Consider the following 20,899-nt stretch of genomic DNA (forward strand, 5'->3'; position numbering starts at 1 on the left):
CAATGGACACAGACATTAACGGGGTGAGGTCATGTGCTGGGGATGGAAGTGACCAGGGAGAGGTCAATGTGGGAAAAAGGAGACATATGTAATATTTTAAACAATATAGAATTAAAAAATCACAAGGTGGTGAATCCTCCCAGGGAATGAGTTTGGGTAGAGGAGAGGTCCAGGGCAGAGCTTATAAGACCTCCAGTAATTGGGGTTTTAGGGAGAGGACCAGCAAAGAGGCTGAGAGGATTGTGAAGGTCATGAAGCTGAAAATGATCATGAGTCAAGAGGAAGGGGCTGGCTAGCGGTGTCAATCAATATAATGAAACCATTGGCTTTGGTAGTGGGGAAGTCCTTAGGAGCATGGGAAACACAGCTTTAGTGCAGTGGTGGGGATAGAAGTCAGATAACTGGGTTAAGAAGTGAGTGGGAGGGCTCAGCCAGCGTGGCTCAGTGGTTGAGCATCGACCCATGAACCAGGTGATCATGGTTTGATTCCAGGTCAGGGCATATGCCCGGGTTGTGGGCTCAAATCCCCAGTGGGAGGGGAGCATGCTGGAGGCAGCTAATTAATGATTCTCTCTCATCATTGATGTTTCTATCTACCCCTTTCCCTTCCTCTCTGAAATAAATAAAAATATATTTAAAAAAATGGGTGGGAGGAAAGCATTTATATAGACAACTCTTGAAAAGTTGTAGTTCTCTTATTATCCCCATTAGACATTTGAAGAAACAGAGGCTAATGGGGCCTAGTGAACCTGTCCAAAGTCACTCTGGAAGCCCTTGGCAGAGCAGGGTCTGGAACCCACATGTGTCTGATCCTGACTCTGAAACCCATATTCTTAGCGTTTGTGCTAAACAAGTGTTTAAGTTATTATTTAAGTGAATTATTTATTTTCTAATTAGTTCCTTGTTTCCCATTTTCTCTCACTTGGTTGCTTTCATAACATGGTCTCTGATTAACAACCAAATAATGTAAACATAGGAGAAAGCTTGGATTAAAAATAAAATGATAGATATATCAAGGGAATTTGAATATAAAGTTTATGAATATATTCATTGATTGTCTCCAGCTATCCTTTAGGATAGAGCACATGCTAAGATTTTCTGAAATGAAGAATGTTGTATTCTCATCCCTCCCCCTTAAATTTGGGCCTTAGGCTATACCTGTGGAAATGCTTTGAAGAAAAAAAAAATAGAAAAGCAAAAAGCCCTCTGCTTCCTCCTTCGCATTCCATAGTTTCTTTCTTCCCTGTCCTGTCATTCCCAAGACTGATGCTTCTTCTTTTGGGACTTGAATGACTAGAATGGCTCTTGCAGGGGCCCAGGCTTTTCCTCCAAATCCCACTCAAACACCCCACCCCTCCACCTCCCCACTCAGAGCAGATGCATGAACAAGGAGACAAGGAGAGAAATATTTCCTTTCTGACTGGTTATCTGACAGAGTAAAAATTAGATTCAGCTAGCTGTCAAGTAACATACCACTTGTTAAAATTGTTCTTAGGCTTCGGACACAGTCTAGGTGAGCTTTCATATTCAATTCATATTCAATTTCAGCATTCAATATCCTGATCATTTATCTTTTCTTGGGCAGTTCTTACCTTCCCAACATACAAAGGGTCAGTTCCAGTGTACTCTTCCAGAACAAAAAACTGGTTCCAAACCCAGCTCCTCTTTGTCCTTGAGTGTGACTGTGGCTTGTCTGACAGGAGCGCTTTTAATTTGCCTGGTGGTGTTGGTGTGCTCGAGAGAACGGTGGTCGTAAGGTCCATCAATCCCCAGAAGTACAAGGACATGCCAAGTCCAAGCCAGCTCTTTGCATTGCTCATTCTACCAGAAGTCCACGTGGGAATGCCAGTTTTTCAGAAAGTAAAGTACAGGATGGTAAGCCACTGGAACTTGAGTATTTTGCAAGTAAAAAAAAAAAAAATAGCACAGTTTATTGGATACTTACGCTTCCTAAATGAGATCCCAATTCAAGTCAATGTGCTTGAAGTTGACTTCCTGTCAAGTTAAGGAAAACACATTGTAATGATGTCAATTTCTTTCCTGTGGGATTGTAGCAAGTTTTCAAGAAATGTCACTACTCAGTTTTCTACTCAACAAATTAAAGAGTCATAATATGTTATTGCTTTAGAAATGTTTGAGTAATAAATAATACTTCGATAAAAGAATAATTTTTCTTGCTATAACCAATCCCAAACCTTTGGATACGGATTTTAGTGGGAATAATAATAATGCATAAATTTCGTCTCATTGGTAGTGTAGCTGGAGGGTTATGCTGTATTATTGATTGGCTTGAATTAATAGTGTGCACTTTGAAATATTTATGATCAGCCAGTCTTCTAAACTCTTAAAAATTGTATCCATTTCCAAAATTTACAGCTAATAACTAATATTTTCATTAACCCCACTGCTTTTCTTTGCTCACTAAAAAACTAAAAGCAAAATTTAACTATTTTTTTTTGTTTGCCACCCACAATTATCTTGTGTTGCTCCATGTTACTGATAATATTAGGAATCTTGGACTTCGTTTCTGACTTTAATCATTCTCTGAGCTCATAGTGGATATGAAGTTTCACACTCTACTGTTTCGGCTCTCATGCACTGATAGGAACTGCTAATGTGACCTTTCTGGGATTGAATGGTCAGCTAGTCATTGCATCATTCACAGGAGACTTTAAAACGCTGTTAGTCTCATCGTACTGTGGGCACACTAAGAGTCTAACCTTCACTTTTTCCCCCATTGAAAGGATGGGGATGGCAAAAGGATATTGACTTCTACTCTGGGGACATCTTTTCATCAGTTAAATTTCTTTTGTTCTGTGAGGTCAGAGTAGCTTGTGACCTCACTCCTCTGCTGTGACCTCATCAACCTTTTCTTGAGCTGGGCTTAATGAGGTGGTATAGCACTCAAGCCACTCATGCTAAAAACAACCAAGATGTCACTGTTAATGTGGAGAACTGCAGTCATCTTCTCAGAACAAATGTGTGTATTTGGGGATTTCAGACCTTTGCAATGAAATAACGCTCCATTTCTCCAAGTGGTTTAAAATGAATGCATGGATGCTAGCTCAGTTACCACCTTCCACCTATCATCATCAGAACTCATTTTAGCTTTCCTCCCAAATACGCACTTATTAACACAAACAAAGGAATTAAAAAAAGATCTTATAATTATTTCATACAGTATGCCATTACATTTCTGTACAAGAAATCACTTCAATGAGGACTGAGAAAGGGAAAAGCCAAGGAGGACTTTAGCGTTTTTGTAACAGAATGGGAGGCTATGCCTCTCATAAGTTCCAGCTCTAAAGGTGGATTGATTGTTCAGTAAAAGCAAGCCAAGTGTGCCTTATTGAAGGTGATGTGTTTGTTAATAAAGAGCAATGGCATGCCAAAAGGTGAGTTACCAAGTATTAGTGGTCCCCTCTCTTTGGACCAATAGATAGAAACCCAGCTCATGTTTCTCTGATTCCTAAGGGGAGTTGTTCTAGAAGAAGGAACATTAACCTAGGATATGAATTAATGACAAAGATTGGTGTGAAATAGCTAATAGAAGATAGACTAAAGAATATTGCCAAAATAAAAAAGAAATGTTGCCAGAATACTACGATTGGTAACCGTAAAAGGAATATTCCATTTGTTGTGAGACTGAAACCTAAGTCAGTCACTTTAGCTCTTCGTTCAATCTTCATTACCTCTGACGTTTACTTCGATGCACTTTCGTTCTTCATCTGTTAAGCAGGGACAATACTGCTTCTCCCACCTCAAGGACTACCATGTGGATATGTTGGGATAATGCAGGTGACAGCACTCTGAAAATGACTAAGGTGCCCACCGGCATTTGAACAGTCACATAGGAGAAATGACCTAGGTCAGTGGTCGGCAAACTGCGGCTCGCGAGCCACATGTGGCTCCCAAGCTGCAGTTTGCCGCTCTGTTGACTAATGAGTTTGCTGACCACTGACCTAGGTAATGTGTAAAACTGATGAATCTAAACCTGAAACATATTTCCTGGATACTTTTTGTACCAAAATTCTGAAAGGGCTTAATGTATATATACATTATTTCATGGACTTCTACATCTGTGATAAGTTCTACTATTTAGTGGGTTCTGGCCCAGTCTAATTCTGTAATAACCAAACATTGCTTTTCCATATGAGGAAAATTAATGAAGGACTGGCTATTGGAAAACTCTCTAGAATAGAGAAAATTATTATTTTTGGATGGCATTCAATAATGATAGAACTCAGTTTATATACTCTAATACATTTCCTTTAATGTCTGTGTTTCATACGTGTACATTTTGCCTAAGAATTACTTTCACTTATTTTTTTCTGGCTAGTTTTAGCACATTGCTTTGGATTTGAAGTGCACAGGAGCACATACATGTATGGGGTGTGCAAATGTCCCCTATCTTGCTTCCACTGGCTAAATTTATGAACAGAATGAGATCTGAGGAAATTTTGAGGGATTTTAAGTACTTTCCCTTATATTCTCCCATCTCTTACAAAATGGACATGCATTCTTGCCAATTAAAACTCCCATCTTTACCTATAGATGTCATCTGCAGACATCAAGGGAGAAAACACTGATCTTTGGAATCTTTGTGATGAGTGTTTTATAGGTGGATCAGTCCCTTCAGCTTTCATCTCTCTCCTGTCCACTTTGGCCTCCTACCCTCCAGTGCAAAGCACTCGTGTTCTTCTTCTCACTGAGCATTGTCAGCTTTGGCTTCCTACACTCCAGTGCAAAGCTTTGGAGTGTTCTTCCCTCTTACTAAGCATGTGCAAAAGTGGCCTCTGACTGTTTAGGGCTGGAACCCTTGGTGATCCTGTGAAAGCTCTGATGGCCTGTGTGCCCCTCTCATGTCTCCTTTTATAAACTTGAAGCATCTAAGCCCACAGTTTTCATAAACTTTTTCTATGTTAAATAACTTGATAGCTACAGTTGATGCAGAACACTTTATTCCTTCTTTTTCATGACGGAGTGCAATGAAAAGTACTTCCTGCCTAACTTTTTTTTTAATAATAGTATTTTGTAATCTTTATTGTTGAGATTATTACGAATGTCGCTCTTCCCCCCCCACCCCATAGATCCCCTCCACTGGTTTCCACCCGACCCCAGGCCCTTGCCACCCTATTGTCTGTGTCCATAGGTAATGTATACATGCATATAAGATCTTTGTCTAATCTCTTCCCTCACCCCCCCACACCCTTTCACATGGATGTTTCTCTGAAAATGTCTTTCTGCTTTCTTCTGACATTTTTCACAATTTCCTATTCATGCTCTCCTAAACAAGTTGCTCCCCAGATGCAACCAGTGTTGGGATTCTGAGCCAGGCAGGAAATTCTTGGGTATTCAAATCATACCCACCCTCTTCCCTCTGAGAATCATCAGTCTTTCCATGAAGCCCCTGATTCTATTCCATTTACCAGTTTATTCTGTTCATCAGATTTTTTATTCATTTGATTTTTAGATTCACTTGTTGATAGATATGTATTTGTTGTCACTTAGTTGTTCATATTTTTTTATCTTTACCTTTATCTTCCTCTTCCTCTCTTAAAGAATACCCTTCAATGTTTCATATAATACTGGTTTGGTGGTGATGAATTCCTTTAGCTTTTTCTTGTCGGTAAAGCTCTTTATCTGACCTTCAATTCTAAACGATAGCTTTGCCGGGTAGAGTAATCTTGGTTGTAGATCCTTGCTATTCATCACTTAGTATATTTCTCGCCACTCCCTTCTGGCTTGTATAGTTTCTGTTGAGAAATCAGCTGACAGTCGTATGGGCACCCCCTTGTAGGTAACTAACTGTTTTTCTCTTGCTGCTTTGAAGATTCTCTCTTTGTCTTTTGCCCTTGGCATTTTAATTATAATGTGTCTTGGTGTGGTCCTCTTTGGATTCCTCTTGTTTGGGGTTCTTTGTGCTTCCTGGACTTTTAAGTCTATGTTTTGCACCAGGTAGGGGAAGTTTTCTGTCATTATTTCTTCAAATAGGTTTTCAATATCTTGCTCTCTCTCTTCTTCTGGCACCCCCATAGTTCGGATGTTGGTACCCTTGAAGTTGTCCCAGAGGCTCCTTACACTGTCTTCATATTTTTGGATTCTTTTTTCTTTCAGCTTTTCTGGTTTGGTGTTTTTTGCTTCTTCATATTTCAAATCATTGAATTGTTTCTTGGGATCCCCTAGTCTGCTGTTGAATCTCTGTATATTAGTCTTTATTTCAGTCAGTGTATGCTTAATTTCTGACTGGTCCTTTTCCACTTTTTTGGCATTCTCACTAAGATCCTTGAAGTTCTCACTTCCTTGGAGGTTTCTAGAAGATTCTTGGAGTAACCTTATAACAGTGGTTTTGAACTCTGTATCTAGTAGTTTGCTTTCTTCCTTTCATTTGTGACATGTTTCTTTCTCTCTGCATTTTGGCTGCTTCCTTGTCTTTGTTTCTATGCATTGGGTAGCTACTAAGTCTCCTTGAGTTGATAGAGTGGCCCTGTGTAGTAGGTGTCCTATAGGGCCCAATGGCTCAGCCTCCCCAATCACCTGAGGTAGACACTCTTGGTGTACCCCTTTGTGGGCTGTGTGCACAGTTTTGCTATAGTTGAGCCTTGATTGCTGTTGATGCCACTGGGAGGAATTGACTTCCAGGCCAATTGGCTGTGGGGACTAGCTGCAACTACAGTGAGAGAGCTGATGTGCAGGAGACACCCTTATGGAGCAGGACTTGCTTCAGTGGGGCTTTGGTGCTCACTGAGTCTTCCCCTTGAGTGTGTCACTTATGGATGTGAAGAGTTGTAATCTGGTGTGGTCTGACACTGACCACTGGGTACACTGGCTCTTGGGTCTCCAGGGAGGTACAAAGTCAGCCACTGCCTGGGGCCACCCAGCAGGAGCTACAAAGAGATCTGTAGATTCCTCTTCTTTGTATCAGGTTTGAAAGTATCCATGCAAGGCCCAGCTGTGAAGCAAGGCAGGCTGGTGCTGGTGCCAGCCTTGGGCCTTTTATTGATAAGTTTGTGGCTCCCTGACCCAGCTGCATCTTGTCTGACAGGTTTTAGGCTGAGAAAGGACAGGCCATTCATATACTAAAGCCATTGGGCTCAGCTTGGGTGGGGTTGTAAATTGGGTGGGGTCTCAGGGAATCACCAGGGTGGAGCAAACAGAAATGGCTGCTAGTCAGCCCTGCACCAAGGAGGTCCCAGCACAGGGAACAATAATCACTGTGAGCACTTCCTTCTGGAAGAATGCTGCCCCCGAGTTCCTGCCCTGATGCCAGACAGTCCAGTTTCTCCCAGTATGTGTCTGTGTCCCCCAGAGCTTCACCCGGCACTGGAGCTCAGAGGAAGTGGGAGCTTGTAAATTCAGTTCATGGTGCCAACCTTTTAAGAGGAGCAGCTGGGTCTCCAGCAGCCTGTGTGTCACTCAGCCCCAATCCACACTAGTTTTTACAGTCTGTAGTTCTTACAGCCCATAGGGACTTCTTTCCACAGCTCTGGAACCCTGGGCTGGGGGGCTGGTGTGGGGCTGGGACCCCTTGCTCCTCTGGGCAGCCTCCACAGAGGCGATCTCCCTCCCAATTAAAAATGCAGCACACCCAGGTGCCAGACCAGCCCATTTTGCACCTCCACACCTCCTACCAGTCTCAATGTGCTTTCTTCTTTACCTCTCTAGTTGTAGTACTTCCACTCAGCCAGCTTTCCTGCAGTTTTGGATGATAGTTGTTCTGTATTTTAGTTGTAATTTTTATGTGGTTGTGGGAGGTAGCAAGTGCAGGCATTTACCTATGCCGCCATCTTGGTTCCTTCCCTGCATAACTTTTTAGAAAGTAAAATCTGGGTTATACAATAGTTATATTACTCTTTTCACACTTAGAGCTGTTTTTATACAAGTGAAGGGAAAATCATTCCTATCAGAAATACCATTTTGCAATTATTATAAATAATATGGTTCTCATATTCATGTTTTTCCCTGCAGGATAAGAATAGCGATTATATTTGAAGGTGAGCTAATTTCTGTTGTTCTTATAAAAAAAGAGGCTAATGTATGTATATTTGTGTATATAGATCTGTTTTAGAGGACCACATATTCCACACAAAGACTACATTAGTGGAAATTGACTTCTGTGTTAAATGAGTCTTTTAAAAGTTCCTCCCCACCCATACTGCCTGAAGAAAGCAAATAGCTTAGTAATGAACAACACAGTAGGAAGAAATTAAAGTTGTCCATAAAGTGTGCTCTTGGTGAATTGTTTATTTTGTTGCTTGAATTCGTTGTGATATTTAAAGTTGGGGGAAGGGATGGTTACTGCTTTCTTATTGAAATGCACTGGGCTTTTATGGTTTCCCTCTGATTTCCTTTGTCATTATTCTAGTTTTCCCGAGCTTTTCATGGTTAATGGAAGTACTACTCAGTAAACTCAAATGACATCTCCTTAGTAGCAGAAAATCAGTTGCCTCTGCTAGTGACTTCCTATGAAGGGAGTGGGTATTAATTTACTGATATGGCTGCATGCCTTTTTTTACAGACAGGTAAATACAGACAGTGTATCATGGTTTTAGTCAGCTAGACTTATTAAGCTACCACGTTTACTTATAGTAAGAGCCTCAAAAATGCACTTAAAAAGAAAAAAACAAACTTGTCAAGATTCTAGATATGCAGGAGACCATGAGATGCATCAACATTAAATCAGAACACAACTCAGTGCCACGTTACCCTGCTTCTCCATCGAGGTTCTCTCTTGAGAAATACAAACTAACATATTTACTTAGAAGCCAAAATCCTTCAGTATAGAATATCGAACCCACAGAGAACAAAACAGGTGGTATGGGTATGAAGTGGAGTGAAAAAGTCATATGTTGATGATATTTTTGAACATGTACAGTTCATAGACAACAAGATTTCCTTATGGAATTCCATAAAGAAAATACTTTCAGTGCTTCTGTAAACAAACTTCCAACACCCCTGAATCTGGATGTGTATGTTTGTGCTACTGATCAAAGCCTACCACTGAGGGTCTGCTTTGGAAAGGGTGTATATAGTATGGTTTTGTAGGCTGAAAAATAAGACAGTTCTCTGACTTACAATCTGTTTCATTTACTGTAGACTTTCCATGTCATGAATAGATGCTTCATCCCTCTTTTGTGGCCATCATCTTACCAGCCTACTCAAAGCTAACTACAACCAACTCTCCACAGAGCCAGAAGAGGTTGTCCAAGTACTAGATTTTCTGCATTTGGGTTATTACTCTCACTTCTACACTCTTCCTCCACATCTCACTTGCCTCATGACTTTGCCCCCCTTCCCAAAGTTAACATTTCTGAAATGGAATATACATTAAAATCACTGTTCACATTTAATGTGGTCATATTTTCTTTCCCAACCCCTCAAAGAAGCTGTAAACAAATTGATAGTGTGGCTGGATTTGAGGAATTATGGTATTACCTTCTTTTATAATTGAACAGAAAAACAAAGCCTACTTAATTTCAATGGAAATTTCTTAGATAAGGTGGCCATCACTCTTACTTATTCTAATTTTGATTACTTATATTTCTGTGAATTCTAAGTTTCTCAAAAACTGTGGAAATCCTGAGCTTAAAGGTTCAGCTCTTGCAGTGTTCACTGAAGCTAATCTCAGTCTCTGAACTCTTCCCTTTCTCACCACTCCTTCTTTTGTCTCCTGTTCCTCTCACAACCAAACTGATTTATGAGAGGGAGTGCTTTTTTGAAATCCAAAAATGGGACTGTGGGGTTGATGTGGTTGAGAGGGACATATAAGAATGGGTTTAGTTGAAGAGCTTGGGAACAATATCTGGTTTTCTGTAAGTGTAGACGTATGTGTGTGTCCATGTGTGGGCGAGAGGAGTAGAATAAAAAAATGGAAGAAAGCTTGAATTATGTAATTAAAAGCTGGCTTTAAAAAACCTGATCAGTCCCATATAAAACCTGCTTTGTGTGTCCCTAGCTAAGGTCACAAATAATGGAATTTCCACTTTAGAAATCCTTTCTCTGGAGTTCATGCCTAATTCATCTTTGCTTTTCATTCTCATTATAATCAATTTTTCCCATTGAGGGATGCCCTATCTTTCTTTCCATATCCTCCAAGGATGGGAAATAGGTTCTTACTGATCTTTTCATACACATTTAGAATCTAGGAAATGTTTTAACCCCAAAGGAATCAGGAAGTTTTTGACCTATTTTACCCTTCTTTCTGTTTCACTTTTAATCAAAGCTAATGAAATTGCAGTTCAGTCCATGGGCAATTTCTATGACTACAGTTAGACAGGAATGATCAATTTTTAATTTTTAGAGTTGTCTCACATGTTCACTAATTTTTAGTCTTATGTGACATTTGTAATTGCATTAAATTTGTACTTGTTCATTTCATAAAAGCATGTATTTTAAATGTAAATTATTGGCTAAAGATTTTTTATAAAAACTTGCAAATAATTGCTACTCAGTGTTTTCTCTTACAACTTTGCCTTTGTATAGAACATTTCTGTAGCCTTCCCTGGGCCATAAAAATTAATCCATAGGAAGAAGAATCTTGGGTAAATGTTTGCTATCTTCATGTTCCCTTTCCCTCCCTCAAGGTATTTACAGTTTGGTGTGGGTGATACTATCATTCATACTAGTAGCAGAAAGAGGAGTAGGTAGAGGCATAAGTGTAGGCATAGGCATAGGCATAATACCGATACTAGCAGTGGTGATACTGTTGTAGCAGCAGTAGGAGTAGCAGAACTATAGCATGGAGTGTTTATTCTATGCCATGCCATGTTAAGAAATTTACATTTACTTTATCATTTAATTTTTGTAAGAATTCCATGAAAAGGTATTCATTTCACATTTTACAAAGAAACTAAGAGTAGTATGCAGCATTGCTCCTCCCAGCTCTATTGAGAGCCGATTTGCACATTCTTCCCAATTCCTTGAAATTAGCAATGGTGTGAGTATTTACTCCACAACTATTGGCAAATGCTATATAACAATGAAGTGGATGAACTAGGATTCTTCTTCAGTGCTTCTGCAGCATGTGCTTCACATATGACCGACTGTAACACGGATCTGTTTGTTAATGGCCACAAGACCCCTAGGTCAGGTTGAAGCGGGAGAAATGATGTTTATCAGGGAGGAACGGGACCTTGAAGAACAGAGGAGTGCATTTCAAGTGAAAGAAAATGCAAGTGCAAAGGTGCAGATGTAGGATGCAAAGGGCCTGTCTGGGAGAAAGGGTTCCATTAAGGAGAATAATGAGAGATGTAGGCCAAAACCATTAGGAACTTAGAATATTGCTGGACTGAAGTGTCTTGAATGTATTTAGTTGTGCATAGTGAGCAATTAAAAGTTTCTGAGCATGCAAACATAACCGATTAAATCTCTTTTAGTCGTGTTGCTGGAGAGGAGAGAGGCCGTGGGAGAATCAGTTGAGAGTCCAGGGAAAACTGATATGGAGAACTTCAAACAGGGATTCCAGGGTTGGAAAAGATTAGTGAGCTGTCTGAATTTGAGGAGGCAGAGTCTCCAACATGTTCATACAATAGATTTGAAGGAAGGTGTGTGTGTGTGTGTGTGTGTGTGTGTGTGTGTGTGTGTGTGTGTGTGTTGAAACAATGGTTTTAGACTTAGGGATAAAAAATTCTTCTTTGGCTAATTATTAAGAGAGTGAGACGAAAACTTTTGTTCTCTTTTTAGTCCAAAACTTCAAAGGATCATAGGGCATAAAGAATGGGAACTCCTGTCCTAGCTGGCTTGGCTCAGTGGATAGAGCATTAGCCTGTGGACTGAAGGGTCCCAGGTTCGATTCCGACCAAGGGCACATGTCTGGGTTGTGGGCTCGATCCCCCAGTAGGGGGCATGCAGGAGGCAGCCGATCATTGATTCTCTCTCATCACAGATGTTTCTATTTCTCCTTTTCCCTTCCTCTCTGAAATCAATAAAGAAATTTATTTAAAAAAAAAAAAGAATGGGAACCTCTTCCTCTCTCTTAGAGCTGTTCTCCCTGCTCCTGAGTACACACACTGAGCAGGCTCACTGATGCTGGCTCACCTGGGGCCTACTGGGTGAAATTGATCTAGAACTTCACTCAGCTAGAAACTGTTTGAGCTCCCATATTGTTCCTCTTAACTATTGTTCCTTTAACCCCAATCTCACATTGGGGTAATGGGCATTTTATTAACTTTTAAAAAATATTCAAGGTCATCACATAATTCTTCTTTGTGCCCTGTCAAGATGTGAGAGCCCATCTTTTTTTTTTTTTTTTTTTTTTTTTTTTACTCATTGTCATATCCTTCAGTTGGAGAAACAGAATTTAGGCACTAAACAGTTATCAGAAAGTGGAAAATCTACTCTAACACTATGCCAGGATGAACTAATAGAGTGAGCTATGTTATGTTAGAATTAGCTTATCCTAGACTGATAGTATGTATCTGCAGATCCCATTACCTTTGTAGGAGATAATTGTAGAAGACATTGTCTATAAGCCCGAGATTCAATATTCTCTTCTTGATACACCGTCCCTTGATCTCCCCAACAGAGCATGCCCAGCTGTACACATGTGACAAGAGTGGTTTTTTCATCGATAGAGTACAGCAGCAACCTGTTTCCAATCTATACTAATAAAAGGGTAATATGCTAATTAGGGCAGGCGTCTTCTGGACGACCATCGGGATGTCCTTTCAGACAAAGCTGCAGTGGCTGCCTGAGACTCAGGCAAGCCATGGATGGTGCTGCCATTGCCCAGGGCTGGCCCGAGGCTCAGGCAGCCACATCTGGTTGCGAGGCCTGGGGCTCAGGCAGCCATGGTGGCTGCCAGTGGCAGCAGCAGCAGGGTGATGGGGGCAGCGCCTTCCCCTGATTGGCCAGGTCGCCTCTGGCAGAAGGAGGTCAGACTGCAGCTTAGGCTGGGGACCAAGGCAGAGGTTGTTAGGGGTGATCAGGCAGGAAGGGGGTAAAGTTAGGGACAATCAGGCCAGCAGGGGCCAAGGTAGGGGTGATCAGGCCGGCAAGGGAGCAAGGTAGGGGCAATCAGGCCAGCAGGGGGGCAAGGTAGGGGCGATCAGGCCAGCAGGGGGGCAAGGTAGGGGTGATCAGGCCGGCAGGCAGGCAGAGGAAGTTAGAGGCATTCAGGCAGGCAGGCAGAGGGGTTAGGGGTGATCAGGCAGGCAGGCAGGCAGAGTGGTTAGGGGTGATCAGGCAGGCAGGTGAGCAGTTAGGAGCCAGTAGTCCCGGATTGCGAGAGGGATGTCTGTCTGCTAGTTCAGGCCTAAACCAGCAGATGGATATCCCTCGAGGGGTCTCAGATTGGAGAGGGTGCAGGCTGGGCTGATGGACCCCCTTCTCCCGTGCATGAATTTCGTGCACTGGGCCTTTAGTCCTATATAATAAAGAGCTAATATGCTAATTAAATCAAACAGCAGAATGACTGTCCGGACAACCTTTTGGATGAAGCCGGGGCTGCGAGAGGCTGTGAGGGCCAGCTGAAGCTGCCAAGAGCTGCGAGGGCCAGCCAAGGCTGCGAAGGCCAAGTCCCTTGCACAAATTTTGTGCATCAGGCCTCTAGATATATATATATATATATATATAGATAGATAGATAGATAGATAGATAGATAGATGATAGATAGATAGATAGATATAGATATAGATATAGATATAGATATAGATATGTAGAGGCCCAGTGCATGAAATTCATGCATGGGTAGGGTCACTAGTGTCTGCCAGCCACCAGCTGGGCCCTCCCCTCCCTTCCCCAGCTGCCGGCCAGGGCCTTCCTTCATTCCACGCCACCCCTTGGTGGTCAGTGCACATCATAGCGAGTGATTGAACTCCCAGTCAGTTGAACTCCAGAGAGGACACTTTGCATATTAGGCTTTTATATATATAGATAATAATACAATCATGGGATAGAGATTGGTTAAATGTCCTCATTTTTCTGGACCATTTTTATTCTCCAATGGTTCTTCAGTAGTGTTCTCTAGCTCAGTAACTGGAGCCACCTTTCAAGCAAAGGTGTGAGGTGGTCTTAATTTGGACCCTGAATAGAGCCCTCCTACTCCTCTCCTCAAAATCTAGTCCAATTAGCTTCTGATAGAATCATTGGAGGATCATAGTGGACATCACTTTCAGTTTGACTCCTGATTTCTTTCTTTGTTTGGTCTCTTGGTTTGCTTCCTTTAGCCTGGGAATGAATGGCACTTCTAGTCATCAAAGTAGAGAGTCAGACATCAGTATACCCTGACTCCTTCCATCCCCCAACCCCACCCATATTGGGTTACTTAAACCTCAAAGTCTACCAATTACATCTTCCAAGTCTTCCTCAAATCCATCTTTCCTCTTCATTCCTTCTGCTATTACTGTAGTTCCAGTTTTGTAAATGTCCTACATTCACCACTGCCACAGCTTTCTAACTGGTGTCTCTGTTCTACCCTGTTCTCCTCTTATCAGCCTGCTAAAAGGTCTTTAATGGCTCCTTATTTTATAACTGATAAAATCCAAACTCTGACAAGGCACTTAAGGCCCTACAGTATCTGGCTCCTACTTACCATTCTAGCCTCATCTGTCCCTGTTTCCCTCACAGTTTTTTTGGTCTATCAAAATAAATAGATGCTATGTTTTAACACATTCATGCTTTTGCTCAAACTTGAATGCCTTTCCCAGGCTCTCCTTTGTTTAGCCATCTCTTTTCTAGGAAGTACTTGTTGGTTACCAGGCCTCACTTCTGTGCCCCATGCCGCTCTGTCCTTTAGGCCAGCATAGCCCCTGTGGTCTGCTTTCCCCTCTATCCTGTGAATTCTCTTAGGGCAGTGACAGTTGCCTCTGTATCTTCAGAATTAGCACAGTGTTGGCACCAAACAGGAATTTAGTAAAGGTTGGAATAGAATCAAATTAGTAAAAGTGTACAATGATTCAGCAATATAATTTTCTCATTTCCAGAGAATTGTGGTACTTGTATAGCAATATTAACAGATAGGAATCTGCAGAACCACCATGTGTGACTGGGATCCTCAGCAGAGCTTTGTTAGTTTTGGGAGATGAGGCTGGAAGTTTAGAGCAGGTACAGAGAAGGTCATAGGGCCCTAAAGATGAAACCTGCAGTGGCCAAAGAAAGGAATCTTTAAGGCTACTGGGGAAAAAGTCAAGGTGCAGTTTAATAACATCCAAATTTTTAAAATTCCTCTTCCCTGGAGATGGGCATCTCCTAGGAGTTAGGAGCAGGGAACATGGCCTTAATCAGCAGCAGGAGAGATTTAAACAGGGGCGGATATTCTGACAGTGAAGTTTATAAACTGGGACAGGTTGCTTATGGAGATTAAGAAGTCTCCTGCCCTGTTTTGGGCAGGGGCTGAAGCTAGAGCAGCAGACTGACTGCGGGGGAGGAACTTGCCCCGCTGACTTCAGTGTAGGTCTGCCAAAGGTGGGCATGGAACCAGAAGGCTTCAGGTCTTTCAAAAATCCTGTAAATCAACAACATTTTCAAATGCTGACTTTTACATCATAGTATGCATTTACATCATTGCGCTCATTTTTGCCTAGGAAAAATGTTGAATTTACAGGCATACAGTGAAAAGATTTAGCAGTCTCACTCTAAAGTGCAATCAATTGATGATGATGCTCGGTTCTAGCTATTTCTACTTTTACTTGCTGCAGAGTATCAGTAAAAAAAGAAAAAATTTAAATGATGCGCTGATTGATCTCAGGTAGCACTTGTGGCAAGATAGGATTGTTAGCTCTGCTGTGTGGAAAAATTGTGTACCTTCCTTGCTGGCACCTCCTTCCCCCCTTCCTGGTATTTAAATGTCATATGGCAATGCCACGAAGATGTTCAAATGTTACTAGTGGAAATGCATTTGCAGATAAAATTCCTCTGGATTTCTTTTCTATGTCAGCAAAGGAATTGGGTTTCTTTGGAATGGAAAATTTATCTTTTGCAAAATTTAATTTATTATTTTTTTCCTCTTACAATCCCTTTCATATTTCTTATACAGTAAAGTTGCATTAAAAGAAACCCATGTAAACTCTGCAAGTTTTTGTTTTTATACTGTAAAGTTATGAAGAGTTTAACAGGAATCAGTCTACATATTTTAATCTATATTAAGGAAAAAGATTTTGCAAATGTTTGTCTTCAAAGCACTAAAAGTAAATGAAGGGTAAGGAAGGAGGCTAAAAAGAAAGCCTTATTAATGGGAAATACATTCTGATAAATCAAACTGATTCTGATCTTAACAGTAAATTTAAATAATGGGATTGGTTAATAGCACCAAATTAGGATTAAAGAAAGGGATAAAATCTATTTCCACAGGTTGTTTCAAAAGAAGACATTCACTGGCTGATACCATATTATTTAATCTAATTAGACTGTACATAATAAAGCATGCCCCACCATAAAATCCTGCTGGGAGATGTGTTTAATCAGATGCCTTTGATATTATTTGAGCAAAAACTACTTTGGAGTCAAAAGAATCAAAGAGAAAAATCTTTAGCTTCTGCAATCAATCTTAATCCACTGTGGATGCTAGTGCTCTTCACACAAACACCATCCTAATCTACTCCCAAATACAAGCACAAGCTGACTGTTGGGATTTCAGATTTGTCTTTTCAAAAGCCATGAACAGAAATTTGTTTTGTTTAATAACCATGTTCCACACCGACTATTCATTTCTAAGCTTATCATAAATCAAGGCAAGATAAAAATTTTCTGTTGGCAGGAATTTTAATGGACACTGGTGACTACAATTAACAGCCACCTAATAATAATTTAAAATTACTATCTTAGCTAGCTTTGTTTGGCTCCCATAGGAAATACAGTAAGTCAGCACAACCATTTTCTAAGACAATCTTTCTATGTCACTGACCAATTTTAAACTAATTTTTATGAATATATGTCATAGAATAACAGATGGCATGAAAAGTTTTATAACTTACTTTTCTCCTTCTTCCAGGGAATGCAGTATGTTTGCATCTTTCTGCGCTCATCACTTTAGTTGTGGAGTTCACTTCATGCTGCCAGCTCCCACTATATCTCAGAATAACCTAAAGTGGTCCTGCCTTTGCCAGTTTGAAACTGGTCTTTGAATGACAGTTGGCTCTAAAGGAGGCCGTTGGATGTGGGGAATTTAACTTTGAGGAGGAGAAGTCTGCACTCATCTAAGTCTTTTCTTCACTCTGCCCATGCCATAGGGTCAGAATGTGGGGGGTGGGAGGGGAGGGAGGATAAGACCCAGCCAGCCACTGAGTTGCTGACAACCCAAAGCTTCTTGGGAAGGGAGTGAGAACAAAAGGCATCACTTATGTTAGGTGATTAGCGGCAAATGATGTATGGGGGTGGGAGGGAGCCTGGTGTATACAAGGAAGCGGGGCTGGCAGTTGCCCTTGTCTAGAGGGGGAAAGGACAAAGAATGCTGTCCCTGAACAGTTGAGGCCCTAGGGGGATTTCTTAACAGAATCAAACAGCAAGGGACTATTAGCATCATTGTATAGTAAGAGCTAAACTTCTTTGGACATATTGGCCTTACAGACAGCTGAAAATATCTAGTGGCAAATACATATCATCTACTTACGTATTTCAGAAACAAAATAACATGGGAAGGCTAACAGATTGCATGTCTTTTTCACTTACCATTGCTTAGTGTTTCCAGTAAATATGCTGTATCTCAGCTGAGCTGCTCTTTCACGTTATTGTTAATTAAATAATACTCCCTAATAAATCTGTCATTAATGCAGTCAGGAATGGCTTTGTTGAGTTTGCCTGAGGCTGTTAATGCTCCTACAAATGGGCTCTTAATTGCCATAAGAGGTAATTTTATTGGGGATTGTAGTTCAGTTTTCCCAACAATTTTATAGTATATTTTATGTCTTAAACTTCCATTTGTTTCTATGTCTGGAGATTGATAAGGCTAGAGAGATCATTCTCTAATGATTCATCTACTGAATTAGCCATTCTCTGTAATGGAAAAAATGCATGTTGTTATTGAATCTGCAATTCCCCTCCTCCTCTCCATTTCCATTATGACTAAAGAGAAGCAACTAATAACAGATTTTAAAATTAATTTAATTTTCCCCTATTTATTTCATTACTTATCTTGTGAAATAAGTGACTTTTGCTGGGAACGGTTTCTGGCATGTCTTGGACATGACTCTGACATTACTTCATAGTCAACTGTTTTCCAAGTAGACAGGAGTGTTGAACAGGTAGACCAATTATCATTAGATAGAATTGAAAGAGAGGAAGATGAGGGCATTCAGCCTCAGAGAGGAACAAGTGCCACGGTCTAGAATTTAAAGTGACCTTTTCTTCAAACATATCCTTCTTTTCATGAACAGAGAATAAGGACAAATATTAAGAAAAAGTCACCTTTTCTTTCAGTGCTATAATAGCCTTCATATGCCATTTCAAAAAGAAGTGTTATTTCAGCCTTTTCTTAAATGACCTCTTTTTCATCATAATGTAATATTTTTTTCACCTTTTGACTAGTACTTTGATTTTTAATAAAGTTACATACTTATTTCAGAGGAATTACACTTTAGAATGCATCTTGGTGGCATTTCATCCTAACAGTTTCATTTGGTTGAATTAATGTGCAGCTCTACCTTAGTGAAGAGTGGGGTTGAGAGAGAGAGAGAGAGAGAGAGGACTCATATAATCCTATATGATATAATCCTATCTTCTAGCATAACTTTCTTCAGTTTCACATTTCAGTGTCATAGTAACCTTCATCTGTAATAAAAGTATAATTTAGCTGAATACTAGTAAAACATATATTCACATTATATCAGTGATTTACTGTTCTGTGGACAAAATAGTTTCCTTTCTTCTTCTTTACCAAGTTCAGGTTTTGTTGCTGCTGTCAGTTGATAATCTTTCATTCTCCTCTTTTCCTCCTCCCACCCCAGGTTCTTGTCTCTCTCTTTTTTCCATTAAGATATGAATGGGCAGGCATCTCAGCCAATATGTCTATACATGGCTGAATACACTTGGAGAAAAGCGGGTCTCCTTTTGTCTGGATCCTGGATGGCTGCGTGTCATTCTGCACCAGTGGGCAGGGCCTCCCTCACAGTAGGAACTTTGCAATAATTGCCAGAACAAATTGAGCTCAGGCTTATTGGTTCCTTTCTTTTCTCAGTTGGAAAATGGAGGGAATGGGAGAACAAGGCTATCTTTTGACCAGTGACAATACAACATAGAAATAGATTGGATACAGCCAGTGCCCACTCATGTTTCAGACAAGTCATGGGGTATATTGTGTATAGGCATGATAAGATGTGATCCCACAATCACCAGGCTAACCAAGCCTTGTTCTTCCTATACCTCCTGGGTGTTCCAGTGTTAATGATTGATGAGCATACACAACAGTCAGCAGAGGTGAGCACAGATGGATGAGACTGGTTGGTGCTTGTGTGTGTGTGTCTGGTGAAGATCAGCAGAGGCAACATTGAAATTGTTTTCACCAGGGAGCAATGAGAAAAATGGTCTTTGGCAAGAAAGCTGAATACTGGGGAAAGAAACTCATTTAAAAATCAATTACATGTTTTTATTACATAATTTTTTATATCAGAATCTCTCTGAATCATTGATATACTTTATATATGATATCCGCAGTGTATCTAGATCTCTTTCTGTGTTTGGTGTATATTTGTGTGTGTATGTGTGTGTGTGTGACTACATGTTTTTATTCATTCCTTAATTCCACATGTATGTAGATAGTTGAAAACTATAGTATACATATGTAAATGTAAAAGCAGAAGTAATTTTCTCATATATATATATGTATACACACATGCATATATATATATATATATATATATATATATATATATATATACTCATACTCCATAGGTTGATTTTAAATCTACAAAATACCACAGGTTACTTCTAGAGATCCTTCCACCTTAATGAGGGCTGTGTTGGGCTCAAGGGTTACATGTACAACCAAGGCTGTGTACTGTGTTTTCACTACAGGAAAGTTGGGAGGCAGGGCCCTCAACAAACTGGGCAGCCAGCCTGGTTTATCACCACCTGTCCGTGTGAGAGCCAAACCTATATATTTTTAATAATGCTATTTAAATAAACATTTGTGTGTGTGTGTGTGTGTGTGTGTGTGTGTGTGTGTGTGTGTGAATTTTCATTTAACAGGGGTTCAACTTTGCTCAATTGCTTCCAACGTGACTGGAGGTAGACAGACAAGGCTCTATAGCCAGCTGAATGGCTTTCCATCTGCCCTCTGCTTTGCCTGGAAATAACCAGCCAAACCAACAGTTTTTTCTTTTCTTTGGCTTTTTTTTTTCATCTGAAGCAGAGGCAGACATGAAACAAACATGGCATTTCCTATTGCAAATTGGATTCTGAAATTGGCTTCATCTTTCCAGAAGCAGTTCTATTGCAGTTCCTTCCCAGTTTTGTGACTATAATAAACAGTTTGCATACAAAGCTCCAAATCTGCAGGCAGTTACCACATTAGGTTTTTGCGATTGGGGGTGAGGGTGTGTGTTTGTTTTTTGCTGGTCATGAAGGGATATGTTGTAGTGGAATGAATGGAAATGATTTTCTTTAAACAGGGAGGAATGAAGAAAATGGGGGAACAAATTAATAATAAAGAGCACATTTGCCAGTGTTTTATTAGCTATTTTAAAGGAGACACAGCAAAATGTGAAGTCATGCAAAATGTGGCTTCTTGAACTTCATTAGCATCACCAATAATAATAATAAAAGGGTAGTATGCTAATTAGACCAGATAGCCCAATGACCTTCCAGATGTCATTCCGGACATCCTTCCAGAGGAAGCTGTGGCGGCGGGGGCTGAGGCAGAGGCTCTTTGGGGCGATCAGGCAGGCGGGTGAGTGGTTAGAGGTGATCAGGCAGGCAGGCGAGCAGTTAGGGGTGATTAGGCAGGCAGGTGAGTGGTTAGAGGTGATCA

At 40.6% G+C, this 20,899-nt stretch overlaps 1 protein-coding gene across 5 annotated transcripts in view; it reads right to left on the reverse strand.

The window, feature by feature from the left end:
* Positions 1-20,899, reverse strand: part of CDH20 (cadherin 20) — a 228,792-nt gene that overhangs the window by 64,851 nt on the left and 143,042 nt on the right. For 4 of the 5 annotated variants that reach the window (XM_080685366.1, XM_080685365.1, XM_080685367.1 and 1 more), the window contains 2 exons: positions 1,946-1,995; positions 1,593-1,821 (listed from right to left, as the gene is read on the reverse strand). In XM_080685366.1, coding sequence (XP_080541492.1) covers positions 1,593-1,820 — 228 coding nt within the window. In that variant the 5' untranslated portion in view covers position 1,821; positions 1,946-1,995. Of the gene's footprint in view, positions 1-1,592; positions 1,822-1,945; positions 1,996-16,910; positions 17,034-20,899 lie in introns of those variants that run through there. The other variant, XM_080685364.1, reaches the window with a different exon arrangement.

Source organism: Plecotus auritus (genome assembly GCF_963455305.1).
Source record: "Plecotus auritus genome assembly, chromosome: 8".
Classification (NCBI taxonomy): domain Eukaryota; kingdom Metazoa; phylum Chordata; class Mammalia; order Chiroptera; family Vespertilionidae; genus Plecotus; species Plecotus auritus.